General features: G+C 36.0%; 1 protein-coding gene across 1 annotated transcript in view; it reads left to right on the forward strand.

The window, feature by feature from the left end:
• Nucleotides 1-3,575: 3,575 nt before the first annotated feature.
• Nucleotides 3,576-21,581, forward strand: part of kcnj3a (potassium inwardly rectifying channel subfamily J member 3a) — a 78,595-nt gene continuing 60,589 nt past the window's right edge. The window contains exons 1-2 of the mRNA XM_067409999.1: nucleotides 3,576-4,238; nucleotides 5,644-5,860. Of these exons, the coding sequence (XP_067266100.1) occupies nucleotides 3,576-4,238; nucleotides 5,644-5,860 (880 nt within the window). The remainder of the gene's footprint in view (nucleotides 4,239-5,643; nucleotides 5,861-21,581) is intronic.

Here is a 21,581-nt window from a genome sequence, read left to right on the forward strand (position 1 = left end):
TAAATTTCTGAGTCAGTTTCAGCAGTTATTGCATCTTGCTTTAACAAGTACAGATCAATAATCTATTTATCCTTGAATGATGGGAGGAGCTGCTGCTCATTTTTCAAGGTGTAATGAAATGGAAAATGTCTCCTGATTTGTGACAAAAGACACACACACACACACACACACACACACACACACACACACACACACACACACACACACACACACACACACGCACGCACACACACACACACACACACACACACACACACACACACACACACACACACACACACACACACACACACACAGCCAACAGAAAAACAACTTTAGAGTATAAATATGCTGTTACTGCCTTGATAAATCAGGATGATGTGTGTACAATAATATATAGCCTATACATTTCAGAGAACACATGTGCAAATGGTTCCCTTATAGAAAAGATCATTTCAGCTGACTGCCTCACTTAGGTATAATTCAAAAAGCTTTTATGTATACAGAAAGTGTTGAGATTTTTCAACGTGTCTAAATCTACATCCTCTCAAGGCCTCAGTAAATCAGACTGTCAACACAAATCAAATTAGGCAGGTAGACTACAGCGATATGTCAGGCAGGTGGCTGGTCATCGCTCTCCTTTGATGGGTAAATTACATTTGACATCCACACAAGCTATAAATAGACACACACAAAACAAGATGTTTGATCTTGATAAAAGAAAGATTATAGCAATTTGACAACAGACTATAATGTAAATCATGCTTTATCTCTTCTGTTGTTTGACTCAAAGGCTTTGAGCATTACTGTGTTTGATTTGTTGTGTAACCAGAAACCATAATTTGCTTAAGATGAATATGCTACATTTGTTCTGTTGCTGTGTGCAAGGAGAATAAAAACCTCCAGGATGTTTAGTTGCATTTGGGATAGTCCATGTGAGTGTAGCCTTCATTAATTCTGTACCATTGCTGCACCATTGAGACATGTAGTGGTATAGTGGATAAAAGACTCACATATGCATTTGATGTGCTGTGTATTGCATTTACCTTTTGTCCAATGAAAACGTTCCATGGATGTTAAAGGATGGAATCATAGATACCAAAAAACAAAACAAAACAAAAAAAAAACATTTATTTTTTTAATTATGTATACATAAAGTTAAGATAAGGAATGTGTTTTAAAAAGGGTTTATTTTTAATGTTAACTAAGTAGGCCTACTGTTTATTGCATTCATGCGACTGTCCCTGTAGCTCCTGAAAATAATAGAAAAATAAATACACAAATAGCCCTGCTTGACTGTATTTGCTTCAGTGTTTCAGAGCGGCTTGGTTCATTTACTGTGCATCAATCGTCTCAAATAAGACGCTGAAACACCATGAGTTGCACACTTGTAAATTCCTCGACAGCATAGGCCTATTATTTAGTTTCCAGCAAAATAAAAGCTTCAATTTTACAAGTTATGGTAGTTTCACAATTTACAGTAGTTTTCTCGGTTGCATCAATTTGAAAGTTGTGAAAAAACATAAATAAAAATCTCTATTATACAAATACAATTAGCCTAATTTAAAGGCATCAAGTTGGAAGTACAATCTCGGTTGTCTTTTTCGCTCAACCCTCGCCTTTCATCAAGCCCGAGGTCAAGGAGTTTGGCCTTAAAAAGGTTGTTCACTTTACACCATTACACATCCCGTAGCCTATGTGTGCTGTAGCCTATTATAGTGTATTGCAGTGTATTTTCTGTGCATGTACTGAATACTGGTATGTGATGTATTTTGATCGTTTGCACTATTACGAATAACTAAAGTCAAATTTCTTGCAAGTATAACTTCCTTAGCCAATAAACGCGAATTGTGATTGTGAAGTTCCGCCCTCCCCTGCTGAATAACACACCTCAGTATCCCGAGGAGCTTCAGACGCTGCGAGAGAAACGCTCAGTGCACAGGAGAACTGAAGAGACAAAGAGCAGCCTCACACACTCACCCTGGGGGTCTGAAGGACACGACCTGGCTGTCCCTGCAATCATCTGGACTATTTTATTTCATTCTCTTGCAACGAGCTCGATAACACAGGAACAACAGAGCTTTGGGTTTGCGAGCAAAACATAGTGAAAATCTGTCTGTCCGAGGCGCGTCCGGATGAATTCATAACCATCAGTTTGGTTTCACCACACTCAGAGCGGTATAATTTGATTAAGTTGAATATGTTCTACTGGTGAACATACAGAGGTGGAGAAAATTTAGCCAGATGTTGAAACGCATCTCGACTAGTTTTTGTATCCATCAATTGTTGCGCAAATCGCTGGACAGACTAATGCGCTAATCTGTCCATTTGAGACTGACGAAAATCATCCACAACTCTGAGCTTCGGTTTGTGAAACTCAAATGAACAGATGAGTGAAGACACACTGAGTGTGTCAGGACCAGAGCCGCTGGACAGCGCCTGTGGAGAGTTTCATGCTTTCATCCCCGACGAGGGAACATGTATCTTTACACCTTTTCCGTAAACAAACAAACGATTGCTTCCCTTTAAATCACGCTTTACAGTCTGAGATGATACGCAGCTAATGACAATAGAGGAGAAATCACTGTATGGTGAAATATAGGTAAGACTATTTTCTTCTATTCTTATTCTTCAGATTTTATTAGACCGGGGCTATCGTCACAATTTCCACTGAATGTTTCTCAGGGTAGATTTTGAAAGTCAATGTTTATGTTTTACGACTACAGAAAAGCTATTGAACATTCCCACCGCTACAATATTTAATATATATAAATAATATATATAATAATATATATAAATATATTAAATTAATATTTAATATATATAAATCATGAAATCTGCTAATTCTTTAACTTTCCTTTATCTAAAGTACAAAAGCCATCGTCCACAACACGTAGCCTATCTGAAATATTACTATACAGGCTATTTAATGGTTTCAGAGCAAAATGTAAACAATTAAAGAATTATGGAGCAAAAACACTTAATGAAACAGCCAATGAGGAAAACAAGTAACACACACACACACAAACAATATGGTAACATTTTATTTTTGCGTCCTTTTTACATGTTACATGTACTTGTTCTCATAATAACAGAAAAGTATGTATAATTATAAGCATTATAAGTAATAATTATAAATAAACCTAAACAAACCCTAAACCTATAGTACACTTTGTTAATTAATATTACTTAGTATATATGTATGTAATTACACTGTGACAGGGACATCTTAAAATAAACTGTAACCTATAAAACCACTGTGTTGGTGAAATTGTAATAAATCAATTGAATAAATTTAGTAGGTATAAAACACATGGAAACTTGCCTGACCTGACATATCAGCCTTTCAATCTACATGTTTTATTTTTATTATTATTATTATTATTATTTGACTTTTCAAAAGCTTGTACGGTAAGAGATAAAGACCTTGTGACAGCTTCTTCTTAATGTGACAACTAGCTTCGGTCTCTTCTATTTCTGTGTTCTTGTTTTTACTTATAAACTCTTTATCCACTGAAAAGGTCATGACAGGTCTAATACACTGCTAAAATATCAGACAGTCAAGTTAGTATTACCGCTTGTCTCTGCAGGATAAAATGTCTGCGCTTCGTAAGAAATTTGGAAGTGACTATCAGGTAGTGACCACCACATCCTCCAGCCATCAGAAGGAGAAGAAGAGGAAACGGCAGCGATTCGTAGACAAAAATGGACGATGTAACGTCCAGCATGGAAACCTGGGTGGAGAGACCAGCAGATATCTCTCAGACCTATTCACAACTTTAGTAGACCTCAAATGGCGATGGAACCTCTTCATCTTCATCCTCACATACACAGTGGCCTGGTTATTCATGGCTTCAATGTGGTGGGTCATTGCATACATCAGAGGGGACCTGTACCGAGCCCACGATGAAAAGTACACGCCATGCGTGGCCAACGTCTATAACTTTCCCTCTGCTTTCCTCTTCTTCATTGAGACAGAGGCCACTATAGGATATGGCCACAGATACATCACAGATAAATGTCCAGAAGGAATCATTCTCTTCTTATTTCAGTCTATCCTGGGCTCCATAGTGGATGCCTTTTTAATAGGCTGTATGTTTATTAAGATGTCCCAACCCAAGAAGAGAGCAGAGACTCTGATGTTTAGTGAAAACGCAGTCATCTCCATGCGTGATGGCAAACTCACGCTAATGTTCAGGGTGGGAAATCTGCGCAACAGTCACATGGTTTCAGCACAGATCCGATGCAAATTACTCAAGGTAAGGGCCTGCCTTTTGGCACATTTTAGAGATTGTTAACTTGTAATAGGACATGTATGTACTGAGTAATAGACTTTAACAGCACAATTACACAATTTGTTGCCTACTAATGTTGTGAAGCTATACATTCTTTGTGTGTGTGTGTGATTTTGCAACTATCGCTGTCTAACATGGAAACTGTAACAAAAATATTGTATTCAATACTTATTTACATTAGTATGCATCCAGTCTTCAGTGTCACATGATCCTTCAGAAATCATTCTGATATGCTGATTTGGTGCTCAAGAAATATTATCACCAATGTTAAAAACAGTTTTTGCTGCTTATTGTATTTGTGGAAGCTGTGATACACACATTCAAAAGTTTAGGGCAAGTAAGAAAAAAAAAAAAAGACAAAAAGAAAAAAAAAAGACAAAAAAAAGAAAGAAAAATAAATTAATACTTTTATTCAACAAGGACACATTAAATTGATCAAAGGTGACGTTTATGATGTCACAAAAGATTTCTATTTTAAATAAATGCTGTTCTTTTGAAAAATCTTTCTTTTTGCACTAAAGGATCATGTGACACTGAAATTATGAAATTGAGCTTAGCCATCACAGGAATAAATTACATTTTAAAAAACTCAAATAGAAAAAAAATATATTAAAAAAGTAATTTTAAATTGTGATGATATTTTACAATATTGCTCTTTTCTTTTAGTTTTACTGTATTTGTTTGCAAACAATGCCTTGGTGAGCATAAAAGACTTATTAAGATTTAAAAGAAATTAAGTATCTTAAAAGAATCTTAATTATTCCAAGTGTACCTACCGTATCATTATTTTCTATACTTTATTAGCATTATTAATACTGCTGTATCTATATTTACCTGAAATGTGTGATATGAGCACTGTAATGGAAAGTGTTACTCTGCCATCTGTTGTTCATCTACAGACTCAGCCGATGCTTGGATGTGATTCTTGACCTCCTCTCATTTAATTAAAAACGAAACAGAGAGAGAGAGAGAGAGAGAGAGAGAGAGAGAGAGAGATTTTATTTAATTTAAATGTTAAAGATGTCATCAGAAAATATGTTTTCAGTCTCTATACATCCTAGATGGCTGCATGATTGCATTCAGGCCTATATTTAAGTATGCTGGCCAAAATCTTGTACAGTAACATGAAGACATGTTACGTAGTGTCTCCCTGACATCTTTGTTGAATTCAGAAAGTAAAAATGAACCTAAATCTAGTGATTTGTATAAAAAATTGTAAAATTGTTCCTTAACTGTAAACTATAAGCTTTAATTTAATTTCCTACCTCTCTCTCCTTTGATGAGTGACTGTCTACCCTCACAGCTCACTTCACCGTACAGTTTGTAAAGCAATGTTTACGCCCCATCTCCTCTCTTCTCGCTCCCGCAGTCCCGACAGACACCTGAGGGTGAGTTCCTCCCCTTGGATCAGCTGGAGCTGGATGTGGGCTTCAGCACTGGAGCGGACCAACTCTTTCTCGTGTCACCACTCACAATCTGTCATGTGATCGACACCAAAAGCCCCTTCTATGAGCTCTCGCAGCGATCCATGCAGACAGAACAGTTTGAAATAGTTGTGATTCTGGAGGGTATTGTTGAAACGACTGGTAAGTTATCTTGTCTGCTCTTTTAAACATGCATTGGTTTTGCCTTTTGATTTAAAATTTAAAAGGCCTCTGAAAGTTAAAGGCTGGAATACACTATACAACTTTTACAGTCTGGATGAGTCAACGCTAGTTGCCATAAGTCAGAGCCAGTCTGCAGATTTTGGGCAGCCGAAGTTGATAGTTTATGATGGGCAAAGACTTTTTTAGCTTCAGATTTTCATTCCATCCATCAGAGGATATATGACATATTTGATACTTTGAGCTGATTTTAGAACATATTGTTTTCATTTTAAATGCGCCTCCTAGAAATGAGAGTTTGTTGTTTTCTAAACAGCTTGAATGTATGGTAGTGTGTGATCCTTAGTCGTTTAGTATATATATTTGCAAAGTCGGCAAGTGTACGATTATGACTATTGTTTTAAAATCTGGTCTGATTTTAAAAGTCATGCAGTGTATTCCAGCCTTAGGGTGCATGCACTAGAACAAGGGACATTTTACTATTTATTCGTTTAGAAAGACTACCACATCCTGTTAAAGCTAAAATAGGAGGCATTGGGTCTCACTGGCCTTGAAGTGCACTTGATTGATTGTGTTCTATTGATCAGCAATGAAGTGTAATTGTAGACATGCTGTTTGGGGAAGTTGGTAAAACCAGTCTGGTGTCAGTGTGTATCCCTTAGGATGAAAAGCACAATAACATTTAACAGGGCTCAGTAATTAACGTATATGTCCTAAAATCAAAGTTACAGTATGATCTACAGTATATTTGATTTTCATATTATTTGATTCTTGTTTATTTATGTCCATTTAGCTCTCAGTGTTCTACAATTTCACCTTTATTTTTTGCTTAAGATAATGAATAATTTCAGAGCTTAACAGAAAATATTCTTGGGGAAGAAAGAAAGAAAAAGAAAATAAATTATATGCATTCAGAAACACACTGCATTTGCCTTAGCTTTTGAAAATCTTATATATAAAGCTCATTTTAACAGGTGGTTGTGAGTTTTCATAATTATGTTCTATTTACGTAGGATAACTTTTATGTTGGGATATGATCGAAAATAAAATAGTCCTGTTGGATGTTTGGAGGTGGACATATCAGAGGTTGGCCAGCACTATGAGTTTTCGATCTAACAGTGTTAGATCATTTAAAAAAAAAATAATAATAATAAAAAAAAAATAAATAAAAAAAATAAAAAAGGTGACTAATAACATGCCAGATTAATGATACTGCCTACATGTTAGCATATCATATTAGTTCTCTTCATTGCCATTTTGTCAACAACTCAAAGAAAGTCTCAAATACAGTATCTTTTCCAATATCTCAGTATATTCCTCCAGGACTGGAAGACTTATTGGTACTTTGGCTTATATTAAACAGTAGGCATAAACAGAGAGCCAAAATTTGCATCTCACTGAACACTAACTCAGTTCATCTCTTTGTGCTTAGAAGCATAGTTTCTGGTACACATACACAGTTTCTGGTACACATACTGTACACATACACACAGATACATACTAAAAAAAGAATAGAAACAATAGTAAAAGTAGTAGTAGTTTTGGTAACACTTTAGAATAGTGGACTATCATTAAAGGGGTCCTGAAGTGGATTTTTCTGAGTTTTCTGAGGTGCACTTATAATGTAAGTATGATTTTTACATCAAAACTTGCCATAATTTAGAAATAAAACACATTTTTCTATCCTGATTTTAGCCCTCTGGCTTGAACACTCTGTTTGAAAGGGTTTGTCTGCTGTGAGACTTCAGTGTAAACGCCCACTTCTGTGATTGGCTGACATCTTTGCATTTGAAATACACATTACATGTGGAACCCTCTCGGATACTTTTACTATTAACGAATTAACGAATTTGTTAGATTTACGAATCCTGAAAAGTGTTCATTATAGCTTTATATTTAGATCTTTTCCCATCACATGAAATGTAAAAGTAGGTGTTGTTGTCTTTCTCCAGAGGTAGTCGTATGCAAATGATTGTGCCCCTGTGATGTCACATGCTACCTCGGATTCAAATGAAGTATTTTCAGCTTGATTACATAAAGGCTTTTTTATTGATGATGAGGGCATTTTAAGTTATGGAACTTTTAAGTTATGAAACTACAGGGCGTATTAATGATACAAAGACCTCTTATATGCCAAAAGATCAAGGAAATTTTGATTTCTCATGTCATGACCCCTTTTACTATGTAGGAAGTAATGCAGGACAAATGAGTAGTATGACATTAACACTTCAGCTACTACTATTAACTAATATGGAAACAAAATGAATTAATCAGTAAGTAGCTAATTTAGGACTGAGATAGTTCCTTATTAGGTAATCAATAATTACAGAATGTTATTAGCCTAATTAAGAACTATTAACTAACTATGACAAATTATAAAGAGTTATAAATTAATTATTAATCACATTAAAGTGTGTCAGAGAGATAATAAATGGCCTTTTTTACTCTGAACATTGTCATAAAACTCATCACTAATTACTCAGTTGTTACCTAGTCTCTCTTCAAGACAACATGTTCTCCAACCAATACGCCTATATACTGTAGGTCATTTGTCACTTCCCTGAAATACGACCCATAGGAGGCTTTACTAAAGTTGCACCCCTCTAGAGAACAGGACACTTTCATTTTAATGCATTGTACTCTTTTATCTGCATCATATCGCGTAGCTCAATTGGCATTGCAATATATAACAATATGCAATCATGTGATCATGCGATCGTGGGTTCGATCCCAGGGAATGCATGTGCTCACAAAGTGTATATGCACTATAAATCACTAAGGGTAGGTTTGGGTTGGGGTGATAGTAGTCATTAATAAAAGAAAGAGTTTTGCTAAATGGAAATAGGAGAAATGGTGTAAAAAGTCCACACAAAAAGTCATTTTTTTTAGCATATTTTCTTAGCAGTTGGCCTACATTCTATTTACACTATTAGCTACAGTATAGATGCTATTTACACTAAGTGAAAATAGCAGTATATTCTATTTACACTAAGTGACAATACCGATGTATTTACAGTAAATAAAAGTAGCAGTTCCTTGCAATAAGTGCAAATAGTTGTTAGATGTTATTTATAAGCTATATTTAAATATTATATATAGTGGAATACTATTATAAATAGTGGAAATTCTCAACATTGTTGTACATTTACGGGATGCAATAATAAGTGTATATGACTATATTTATTAAAATTATTAAATGGATGCTGCCTTACTGGGACAATAAAGCCCGCCCTATACCTATCCCTATCCCTACCTGATAAATAGGCCTACTTACTTGTTAAGCACTTTATTTCCACTTTTCAAATATTTTCTTCATTTTTATTGAAAATAAAAGCCTTTTGATCTGACATGTGATGGAAAAAAGGAGAAGAGCGAGTTCGGCAAAACACGGATTCGAACTCGGTTCGAACGCATTAAAAGCCACTTTCACGCACCATACTTCCCACTGCAGACATTAAGTGGCATGTGTCTTTCTTGTGTGGCCCAATCAGACATTAGTGGGTGGAGTTAATGTAAATAGCATTTAATAGTAATTATTTTAAAGTGGAACAAAAAAATTAATCAGCGTTTTTTTGAACAAATCTCTTGAATTTAATATTTCAATGACAGATATTTTTCTAACAGTCACTTGTTGCCACCTGGTGGCATAACGATGTCATTGATACAATCGTTATTTGAAGCACCATGTTACTTTCCATAGGTGATTTACTCTATTTTGATAGCTTCTGTAGACATCAGTGTTTATATAAGCATTTATCCCAGTTCTTCTATAATAATATGTATATTTATAACACAGAAATAATACAACTGTGTGGCTGAAAGTACTGTTTGTGAAGATGTTTCATACATAGCCTGTAAATAACAACTGCAATCTTTGGCTCAGCGGCAGCGTGAACACAGATTTGAATGTTCTAGTACGATTTTGTCAAAGGGTTATTAGACAGGCAAATCAGAATGAGATCACGTGGGTGTTTGAATTGAGATCATAATGTGTATGTGTGTCTAAAGTATGTGTACAATAACACTGTTTTCTTCTAGAAGATGAATTATGTTCCCTCTTTCAATGTAAAGCTTCTTTGGCACAATTTGCATTGTAAAAAGCGCTATATATAAATACAAGTGACTGACATGTTCAGAGTAAAAAAAAAGTAAATCTTCAAGAACTACAGTTGTGGTCAGAATTATTGGCACCATTGGTAAATATGATCAAAGATGACTATAAAAATAAATCTGCATTGTTTATCCTTTTGATCTTTAATTCATTTTAGCAAAATAACCTTACGTTGAAGGAAAAGAATTGAAAGTCGGGGGTCAATCACATTATGAAATAAATGTTTTTCTCCAAATCACGTTGGCCAAAATTATTGGCACCCCTAGAATTTTTTTGTGAGTAAAATATCTCTGAAGTATATTCCCATTCATATTTAAATCATGAACATGAAATTGTCAAGCCATGACTTCCTGTTCCACAGGAATATAAACATGAGGAAACACAAATGCCAAATTCCCTTAATCATTTATCACAATGATTACAACCAAAGAATATAGTTCTGATATGCAGCAAAGTATTGTTGAGCTTAACAAAATAGAAATTGGCTGTAAGAAAATATCTGAAGCATTGAAAATCCCCATTTCCACTATCAGGGCAATAATTAAGAAGTTAGGGTCTCAGAAAGCCTAAAAAAAAAATATCAAACAGCACCTACATCCCTACAAGTTGTTCAGGAGGGTTTCAAGAAAAATCCTCTGCTTTCATCCAGAAACAATCTCCACATACTCAGTTGTCAGACAAGACTGGAACTTCAAACGGAACTGGCTTCTATGGTCAGATGAAACTAAAAAAAAGAGCTTTTTGGCAGCAAACCCACCAGATGGGTTTGGTGTACACATGGATTAAAAAGTACCCCATGTCCACGGTTAAATATACTGCTAGATCTTTAATTCACTTTTCTTTTTTCTTTTTTTTTTAATTTACGTATAACGCTTTTCACAATACATATCATTTCAAAGCAGCATTACAAAGAATACATGTCAACATTACAATTTAGAGAATCTGGTATCGGAGGTGACTGTCGAACGTTGTTAATGTTGTGGGCCTATTCTTCTGCTGGAGGTCCTGGTTAACTTGTTCAGATACATGGTATCATGGATTCTATCAAATACCAACAGATAAAAAATCAAAACCTTACCACTTCTGCTAGAAATCCAATAATGGGCCGTGGTTGGATCTTCCATCAGGACAATGATCAAAAAACAAACATCAAAACCACCAGAAAAATGTGTCACCGAGCACAAAATGAAGCTTCTGCCATGACCATCCCAGTCCCCTGACCTGAACCCTATAGAAAATGAGTGGAGTGAACTGAAGAGAAGAAGCACCAGCATGGAGCTGGGAATCTGAAGGATCTGGAGAGATTCAGCATGAAGGAATGGTCTCTGATCTCTTGTCAGGATGTCCTCCAAACTCATCAGGCATTATAGGTGAAGACTCAGAGCTGTTATCTTGGGAAAAGGAGGTTGCAAAAAGTATTGAATAAAAGGGTGCCAATAATTGTGATTTGGAGAAAAACATTTATTTCATAATGTGATTCCCCCCCCCCCCACTTTCAATTCTTTTCCTTCAATGAAAGGTTAGATTTTAGATAATTTTATGAATTAAAGATCAAAAGGATAAACAATGCAGATTTATTTTTACAGTCATCTTTGATAATATTTATCAAGGATGTCAACTGTACTTGTGATATTTATATTTCACATATCTTTGACATCGATTCAATCACTGCAGAAGTCATTGAGTCCAATCCCCAACATCTCAGACATCACTTGACAAGCATTTCTGCTGTAGGGGACTCATGTGATTCATGAGGACAAAACAACGTTAATAACTGATGAACAGTGAAAGTACAGAATCCCAAGACTATCCAGTTTTCTGGTGGCTGTAACACTGTTTCTATGGCAACCCATTTTGAACAACCCCCCCCCCCCCCCCCCCGCCTTTGAACATATGATTATTATGAAGCCCTGAAAAGTGTGTGAAAAGCACTTTTTTCAGACAGCCAAGGAGGAATTTGCATCAGACAGAACATAGAAAGAGGCAGAGGTACAGAGAGGGTAAAAGTGCCTTGACATAGGTCCGTGTTAAACAGTTCAGAGATACAGAAAAGAGGCACGTTTATGTTCAAGTATTGATAGTTATTATTTCATATTGGCAGTTTCTACAGTGTGTAGAAGAATAACCTCAACTACAATAGGAGTAGGTGATCTCACAAATGTGCAAATATCTGATATTAATAATCATGCCCATTTTGTGTGTTAACAGAGGCCTAGTTCCTCCTTGTTTCAGTTCCAAAATTTATCAAAAGTTTTCTGTAAGTACATATTGTGCAAAAAAAAAAAAAAAAAAAAATCACTACTGTGCTCATTATCATCAATATCATCTGCTCTCTAGGTATTAGCATTGGATGTTGAAAAATACATTTCAGTTAGCCACTGTTAATATTGGTGTGATCTATGTGAAACAGTCAAATGAGGAAACATTCATCAGACCTCACCCCTTAAGAATTTTAACACTTACAGAGCACTTTTCAATGAGATGTCTATTTTGAGAGCTCTCAGTTCACTCAGCAAATATTCCTGAATATTTCTGACACAACAACAAAAGCTTTGGAGGTAGATTTTTTTGTGCCCGTCATGCTGATTTGAGAAATTCTGTCAGTGAATGCAGGAGCTCTTAAAAATAAAAATACACAAACTCTTTGAAATGTCATGAAAAATAATCTCCTCAGACTGTGAAGGCTGTCACTGATAAAGTCTATTCTAAAGATATATTTTAGTGAATTGTGTTCTAGTTCAGGGAATTTAGAGGAACACCTTTCTTTATACTCTGTCATTTTTGAGAGAGTTGAGAGGTTGAGCTGTCTACGGTTTTTATATATTTATGTACAGTATATTATAGTACAGTATTTATGTACAGTATATATATATATATATATATAGCTAAATTGGGACTCAGTATTATCTTGTATTAGTATTATTGGTAGTACATTCTCCTCGCATTCCAGCAGTGCTCAGGCCAGGGTTCGAGACCGAATTGGTGCAGGGTGGTTAGTATTGGAGTGCGAGTTTTGGAGGCAGAGCAATGAAGAGAGGGGTGTGTTTGTTTGTGTTGATTTCAAATGTCAACAGTGTTCAACAACACATTTGAGAAATCGCATACAGCACCTTTAAAATATGTTTTTTTTTTTTCATATCTTTACTGTTTTTCATCATTTTATTTTTTTTGTCCCTGAGGTCCACTTTTAAAGTTAGTCAAGGTTTGTCACAATTTAGAGTTTAGCTTTTTTTGTTTGTTTGTTTGTTTGTTTGTTTGTTTTTGCTGCTGTGTCTTTAAGGGTCTTTAAGAAAATGTCCTCTTTTTTGATTGGCTAACCTCTTTGCATGAAAAATGAGCAGCAGTTAACTCAATGCAGCAGCTTTGTTGTCAGGTCCAGTATTCAGTATTCTTCTTAATTACTCATTCTTTAATAAAAGCTTTAGTACAAAAACACACTGAAATTTACCTTGCATGAAGCATTTGGTCACAAGACACACAAGAGCCAATGGAATTTCACAATCAAAGCTGACATAATAATTCTGCAGGTGGCAATTTTTTTTATGTGTTTGTAATTTGAGAATTATGGCTTATTGAGCAAATGTTTGGTCTTGGAAGACGTGGATTTTTTAAATTTTTTTCCTTTAATTGTGACTGTAGTTGTATCTGTCTTTTTGTATCTGTGTTTTATATTGTTTGATATTCACAAATGGTTAAGTTTAGAGGTATGGGTCGGGTTAGGTGCTCAAAAATATCTAAATAGTGTAATGTAAATACAATTATTGTGGCTGTTTAAATCATAGCCCAATATATATGCCATAATGGCAAAATTATACCCCAGTATATAATTTCATGATTGCATAACCATGCCCTAATGATGACAATGGTTTCTCACTGAAAGCAATGGAGTTCCTTTCGTCAATATAGTGACATCTAGTATGGAGTCAAATCCATGCCACATATATTTGCAAAATAGCAAAGTATTGCAAAAGAAAATAAAGTATTGAGGAATAATAATACTAGTATGTTTTTTTTTTTTTTTTTTTATGTACAGTTTCTATGTAGCTTAATCGTTTAAAATGTTGTAATAATGCATGTGTAATAATGATTGTGTAATGATGGCTTGAAATTTCTCATCAGCTACACATTTTAACAAAAATAGCTCAAACCAAGACATAACTGCATTGTTTAGACAACTGTCGGAACACTGGGACGTCCAGCTACCCTGGTAATACATATGATTGGATGAAGGACAGGTCATGATTTTATCTGCGTATGTAGTATGCATGAGTAACTTTAACTGAACTCTAACTTCATTACCTTAAGCAAACACTGTTCATGCACATTCAAGTAAAATGAAACAATACACATTTTAATCCTAGTGAAGAAGACGAAAAAGAAAATGACCAATTTTGTATAGCTACCTGAAATCCATCCTAATGCCTCTGCTCCGCCATGATGACTGTGATTTGTGTCTCAAACTGGTGTTGTAACTTTGATGGAGGCATGCCCAGGCCCGTTATACACGCCCAAGTCCCTGACTCCTCCCCCATGTCAAAACAATACTACAAAGTGAAACGCACAGAAAAGTGACGGAAAAACAATACCAAGAGCACTCACTTAACTGAAATGCAGATGAAAAGGAGCTTTGCAAACGAATTAGTATCACCAATAAAAGAAGCTTTGCAAATGAAAATAGTATCACCAAGGAAAATGTGTTGCAAAACATTGCTGTTAAAAATCTTTTACAGAGATAAAGGATAAAAGTTCTTAAGCATATTTTAGAGCTGATTACTTATATCTCATATTTTGCAATGTTTTGGGTTTTTTTTGCAAACCTTTTTTTTCGCAATTCATTATTTATCTTTTGCGACTGTTTATTTTTGTTTGCCAAAAAATTGTCAATACTTTATTTTTCTTTTGCAAAACTTTATTTTCTTTTGCAATACTCATTTTGCAAATGTATGTGGCATGGATTTGACTCAATATGTCTAGGGATAACTTTAGCATCTCAATAGTGATGCTTAAGAGTCAGTTCAGATGGCTGTTTTAATTGTTTTGAGAGCACTGACCTTTGTTTGGAGAAGATTGAGAACGATGGTAATCTGGTAGGAGAGTTGTATATACAGTGAAAAAGATTCAGATATTCTAAAGCTCAGGGGCTCTGTGATAGACTCTGCATTCTGTTGAAAACAAGCATCTTTTTTATTCAATCTTGTCTTCTCTTGGATTGTAATATTGTGTCCTTCATAGTACAATCATGCATCAGTTTGTTTGCATCCATGCTGTTTGTTTGTATTTTCCATTTAAAATATCCCAGCATTTTGTGTCCCTGTCCACATTATCATTTCATTCATGAGGAGGATTTCCCGCTTATTTTCTCTGTGAAGGCTTTTGATGCTTTTCTGGAGGGATGTAGCCCGCAGCAAAATCCTTTCACAAAGAATAATCAAAACCCTCCTAAATGCAAAGTGTAAATTTAGCCCTGCTCTCAAATCAGCCTGATAAAGGCCCTCATATATACAGAATGAGCTCTGAGCTTTCCTCAGCTGTTCTGCAAACAGTGATAAGAAGTTTCATAAATGATGAAACCAATGGATGGAATATAGCACATCTTGCTGGCAAAGCCATGGCTTGAATTATAGATATGCTGAGATGAGCTAGTGGCCCTTGACTGCATAAACTGTAAAACCCAACGAGTTAGGATAACTCATTTCATTTGAGGAAAGGTTTTGTCTAACATTATCCAAACATCCCTCTTTGTACAAGACAAGGCTCATCATATGGATGTTTTTTTTTTAATAAATGCTGAAAAAAAACAAAAACTTTACAGTTATACAATGGTAAATATTTAATTGATGATAATTTTACCCCAAAATCCAACATATCTGACAAAAAATGGTCAGATTCCAAATCTCTATGTACTGTCAGTTACGAAACTCTTTCCCATTTTCAATGTTTTGTGTTTTTTGTGGTATTCAAGCTGAACACCAACGCTGCCACTCTTTTTGCCAGTCAGTGGGTGTAACTGCAGTGACTCCCATCTACTGTGACGTCATGTGCATACCCTGTATAGGTTGAGTTGGAAAGACATTGACAGATCTGAGCGGACCACTCTCAATGTTTTGATGGTGCCTGGGAGGCTCAATGTTTATTCTTTTGGGCAAGATAAACCCATGAATGGCAAACTACTACACAGCAAAATCTCCAGAGTTAAATCAACTCTGCTCAGAGTACATATGGCCCCTCTCAAATTAGTGTTAAAATAACACTGAAGCAGAGTTAAAGTTAATGATATAATTAAGCAATTAATTAAGTGATGATTGTGCATTAGTGATGAACACCTGCTGTTAACAAGCAGAATCACTGAAGAAAAGAGAAACACAAGAACCACAACTGACTTCAGCCACAGCCTTATTAATTGCTTAATTATGTCATTAACTTTATCTCTGCTTCAGTGTTACTTTAACACTATTTAGAGATGGACCATATGTACTCTGAGCAGAGTTGATTTAACTCTGGGGATTTTTCTGTGTAGTAGTCAATGTACAATAAACTGGGTTAAGAGAATTTTAACATAAAAAACTTGCATACTTCGACATTAAACTCTAACAGATCTCCTCCTATATTAATATTGTGCAAAAAACACAAAATAACACGTAATTTTAACATTTACTATACCTTATCAAGTCTGAAGCAAAGTATGTTCTGTTTACTGTCACTGGATATTGGATGTACAGTATTTCATATTACAGACTGACTACAAGCCAATTACATATATAGTGAAGATGAATGAGCGGAGCAATATTTTGTGTGTGTGTGTGTGTGTTGTGTCTCTCAGGTGAAAAGGGCTTAGTAATTGTGTCTTTAGGGATTTGCTATGGCTGAGCTGAATGGTGATAAATTATTTGAGGGTGCAGAGTGGCACACAACCCCATATGAACCCTGTTTGGTGTAGAAAAATATCTTCCAAAGATCTGTCATACACATAGAAAGGAGATAGAGGAAAATAATTGGCTCAGCAGTGCAGCTGATGTTGTTCTTGGTGTATAAATGATTTGTTCTGTACAGAGTTCAGGGATGGGCTCATGGGGTTTTACAGTCATAAATGTTGCGATTAGCCCACCTGCACTGCAAACATCAGAACACTCAGTCCATAACCCGTGAAAAAGCAAAAGCCTTTTTTTTAAATCGATAAATGTTACAATAATAAACATACAAACATACACACTTTATACAGTGCTCAGCGTAACTTTGAAAAGTAACATTTTAAACAATATCTTGTAGCAAATTAGCTCAAAATAAATATGATAATTAATCATAACTAGTTATAATTAATTATAAATATTTGGATCAGTTAATAAAATTGATGTAATGTAATAAAATTAATATTACAATCAATTAACATGTTTGGCTAATGAACCCTCAGTGTTCATTTCCAGGTTATGGGAAAAAACAATCTTATTGTCAAGTACTACTCAGAGCATGTAGTCAAGATCGTCATAATTAGGGACTCCAGTATATGAGCATGAAACATGAACAACTTTGTGTGTGACATGAACAAGACTTTGTTAACTAGACTAAACTACTTAACTACTCTAACATTCACACACATACATGCATACAGTTTACCAACGGAAAGAGAGAGCTGAAGCAGAATACAGGAAAACAAGAAGTTAAAACATTGTTTGAAATTCAGCAGATCAACAGCCTTGAGCAAACCATCAGTTTAGTTCTAACATGCCCTTCTTTAAAAGGGGTAAGGTTACATAATGTATCAAATAATGAAACTAAGTTTGATACTTGCATGTCTCATTTGAATGTAAACTGTCCTGAAGCAATTTGTGGAGGCTCCCATTGATATTTGCTGATATTGTCTTGATGAAAGAGAACCAGTTGGATTCAGTGGATCTTTGGTGAATGGAAGGTCTAGACTGGAGACTGGCACAAACTTGGGGTTCCTTAGAAGCTTCTAGTAGGCTACGGCATCATCTTGACATCAGCATTTTTTCAGTAAAGGAAAAGAGAGAGTGAAGAGGCCGTGGTCTTGTGATCAGTGATTTTAAAGGGTGAAGATGTCACACCTACTTGAGGTGTCTGTGCCAATAAGGAGTTGTCCCTTTAGAGGGAATATTTTTTAGTCTTTGTTCTGTAGCAAGATATTTGCATAAGACACTGGACTGAATGTATGAGAGAAGAACCTTCTAGATTCTTATAATAGTAACATGTCACAGAGTTAGTAACGTAACATAAATTACCAAATAGGAAACGAAGGTTGGAGTCCGTAGATACCAAACATGCTACCCATGTGATTTTAGTTACCTATAAATTTGCAACTTTGAAACATTAATACCAAAATAGTTCTAAATAGAGAATCAATACATAGAATAAACCCTATAAAAGGAAAATCATGAGAGTCACTATCTTCTCTGCACATTCCTGACAGCAATAAAATAGTAACATGACACCTATTCTCTGTGTTGCAGTTGTGGGGGGTGGAATTAACAGGACTTGTGAGGGAGAGTTTCTGGATCATTCATTAAATAAAATGAGAAATTGTGTGTCTGATCCAGATGCTACAATCTCGAAAACAAAAACAATTTCCAAAATGTTGACAAGACTAAGTTTCCTATAACATCTGTTTAACTTATAACATGAAAGTAAGGTTAATAATATAACTTAGATTACACATTTTTCAGTTTTACTCAAATCAGGGTGATGCAAAAATGAATACAACCCACAACAAAAACTACTACATCTAGTACTTTTTTATGGCCTCCATGATTTTTAATGACAGCACCAAGTCTTTTAGGCATGTAATGAACAAGTTGGTGACATTTTAAAACATCTATATTTTTCCATTCTTTAAGAATGACCTCTTTTAGAGACTGGATGCTGGATGGAGAGTGATGCTCAACTTGTTTCTTCAGAATTCACTATAGTTGTTTGATTGGGTTCAGGAGACAATGAGTCACTCAGATAAGGAGACAATTCTTCTTGTTCTTCTTTAGAAATCCAAGTGGCCTTAGATGTGTGTTTAGGATCATTATCATTTTGGAAAAAAGCATGATGACCAAGGGCACGGAGGGATGGTATCATCTCTTTCAGTATAGAGCAGTACATCTGTGAATTCATGATGCCATCAATGAAATGCAGCTCCCCGACACCAGCAGCACTCATGCAGTCCCACATAAGGACACTGCCACCACCATGTTTCACTGTAGGCACCATGCATTTTTTTTTTTTTTTTTTTTTGGTATTCCTCACCTTTGTAACGCCATAATGTTTGGAAGCCATCAGTTCCAGAAACATTTATCTTGGTCTCATCACTCCAGAGTATAGATTCCCAGTAGTCTTCATCTTTGTCAGCATGGAGCCTGGCAAACTCTAGGTGGGCTTTTTTGTGCCTGGGCTTTAGCAGAGGCTTCTTTCGTGGACGACACCCATGCATGCCATTCCTCTGCAGTGAATGCCGTATTGTGTCATGGGAAATAGTCACCCCAGTTTGGTTTTCTACTTCTTTAGATAACTGCAGTCAACTTGCATGCTGATTTTCTTCAACCCTTCTCATCAGAAGACACTCCTGTTCAGGTGTTAACTTCCATGGATGACCTGGACGTCTCTGTGAGATGGTTGCAATTGTACCACTTTTGATAAAGTATTCTGACTTATAAGTAGTAAGATCTTCTTGTAGCCTTCACCTTTCTGGTGTAAAGAAATAATTTTCTTTCTCAGGTTTTGTGACATTTCTCTTCCATGTGGTTCCATTGCTGACAGCATGAAATGTGAAAGGGTTTTAACACCCTTTTATAGTCAACTGTCTGCTGGACACCTGTGTAATAAATAATTAGGCTCACCTGTGGTTGAATTCTTGTTCACAAGTTTGCCTGCCCATTCATTCTGAATTGTTAATGGTAAAACAAACTTGGCTTGCTGTCCTCGAATGAGGCTTGAACCTGAGGCTCAGCTTGAGCACCCCTAAACCCCCCTATAACAGTACTGCATAGAGGGAGAATAAGAGAAATATAGAGGAGGAGATGGGGAGGAGCAGGGATGCTGGAAGAATTGTCGCTGGGATGACGCAGTGACTGCTGCTTATTTACACTCATAATGATGATTGACAGGACTGAATGTTTAGGCTCCTCCCGAACCAACGTTTGGAACTACATTTCACAAGTTTGCCTGCCCATTCAGTCTGAATGGTTAATGGTAAAAAAAACTTGGCTTGCTGTCCTTGAAGGAGGCTCGAACCCGAGGCTTGGCTTGAGCTCTGAGTTAAACCCCCAAAAAGATATTTACAAGGACAGCAAGCTGGGCAGTCATCAGCAATATAGGAACAGAAGACTTAAAGGATTTAATCCCTCTCCCTGCAAAGATGAGCATTTTTATTTTTATTTTTTGCTGTTGCCATATTGGGGGGAAAATAAGGCAGCTTGTGTGGTGAATTTCCTGCGGGAGAAAGAGACAATGAAAGGCTCCTGCAGGAACAGAGAGAGAAATCACTGCTGGGGCAGTGGAGGGATACTTTTCTGTTCCTACAGATGATTAGTTGGAGAACCGCTTCGAGAGTGGAGGCTGAAATCACTGTGAGAAATAAGTTTAGAGAGCAGTTGGGGAGATATCATTGATGTGGTAGATAGAAATAAAGTTTTAGTCTGAAAGCTGATGCAAGAGCGCTGGCCGAAATCACTGCTGCGGCAGTGGGAAATAAAGTTTTTTTGGTCTAAAAGGTGTTGCGAGATCAGTGGCTAAAATCACTGCTGCAGCAGTGGGGAATATTTTTTTTGTCTGTAGGCTGTTGAGAGACAGGTGGCTGGAATCACTGCTGCTGCAGTTGGGAATAAAGTTTTAATCTGAAACCTGATGAGGGAGCAGTGGCCAAAATCACTGCTGCGGCAGTGGGGAATAAGTTTTAGTCTGAAGGCTGTTGAGAGAGAGGTGGCCGAGATCACTGCTGCGGCAGTGGGGAAAAAGTTTTAGTCTGAAGGCTGTTGAGAGAACTGTGGCTGGAATCACTGCTGCTGCAATGGGGAAAAAGGTTTTAGTGTGAAACCTGATGTGGGAGCAGTGGCCAAAATCACTGCTGCGGCAGTGGGGAATAAAGTTTTAGTCAGCAGGCTGTTGAGAGAACTGTGGCTGGAATCACTGCTGCGTCAGTGGGGAATTAAGTTTAATCTGAAAGCGTTTGCAAGAGCGCAGGCCAAAAGACCTGCTGTGGTAGTAAAACTCAATTCACATTTATTTGTATAGCGCTTTTCACAATACATACTTTATTATATAAATTCATATTCATATCTCAAAGCAGCTTTACAGAAATTAATGTATCTACATTACAATTTATTGTGGTCTGTTATCAGAGGTCACTGTGTCCATGCAATGTATTTCAGAAATGTACATATCCAAATCACACAGTTATCTAAAAATGTATTAATTTACACCAGAAACAATTGTCTCATTAAATTAATTTTTATAAACTGTGAAAAAAAAAAAAAAAAAAAGAAAAAAGATTATTTTTAATGAGAGGAGAAATCACTGCTGCAGCAGTGAATTGATAGATATTTAGTGTTGGAAAACACTGCTGTGAGAAATCAAAGTCTAACTGGAGAGCCTAAA

Source organism: Chanodichthys erythropterus, chromosome 14, assembly GCF_024489055.1.
Source record: "Chanodichthys erythropterus isolate Z2021 chromosome 14, ASM2448905v1, whole genome shotgun sequence".
In the NCBI taxonomy this organism is placed as follows: Eukaryota; Metazoa; Chordata; class Actinopteri; order Cypriniformes; family Xenocyprididae; genus Chanodichthys; species Chanodichthys erythropterus.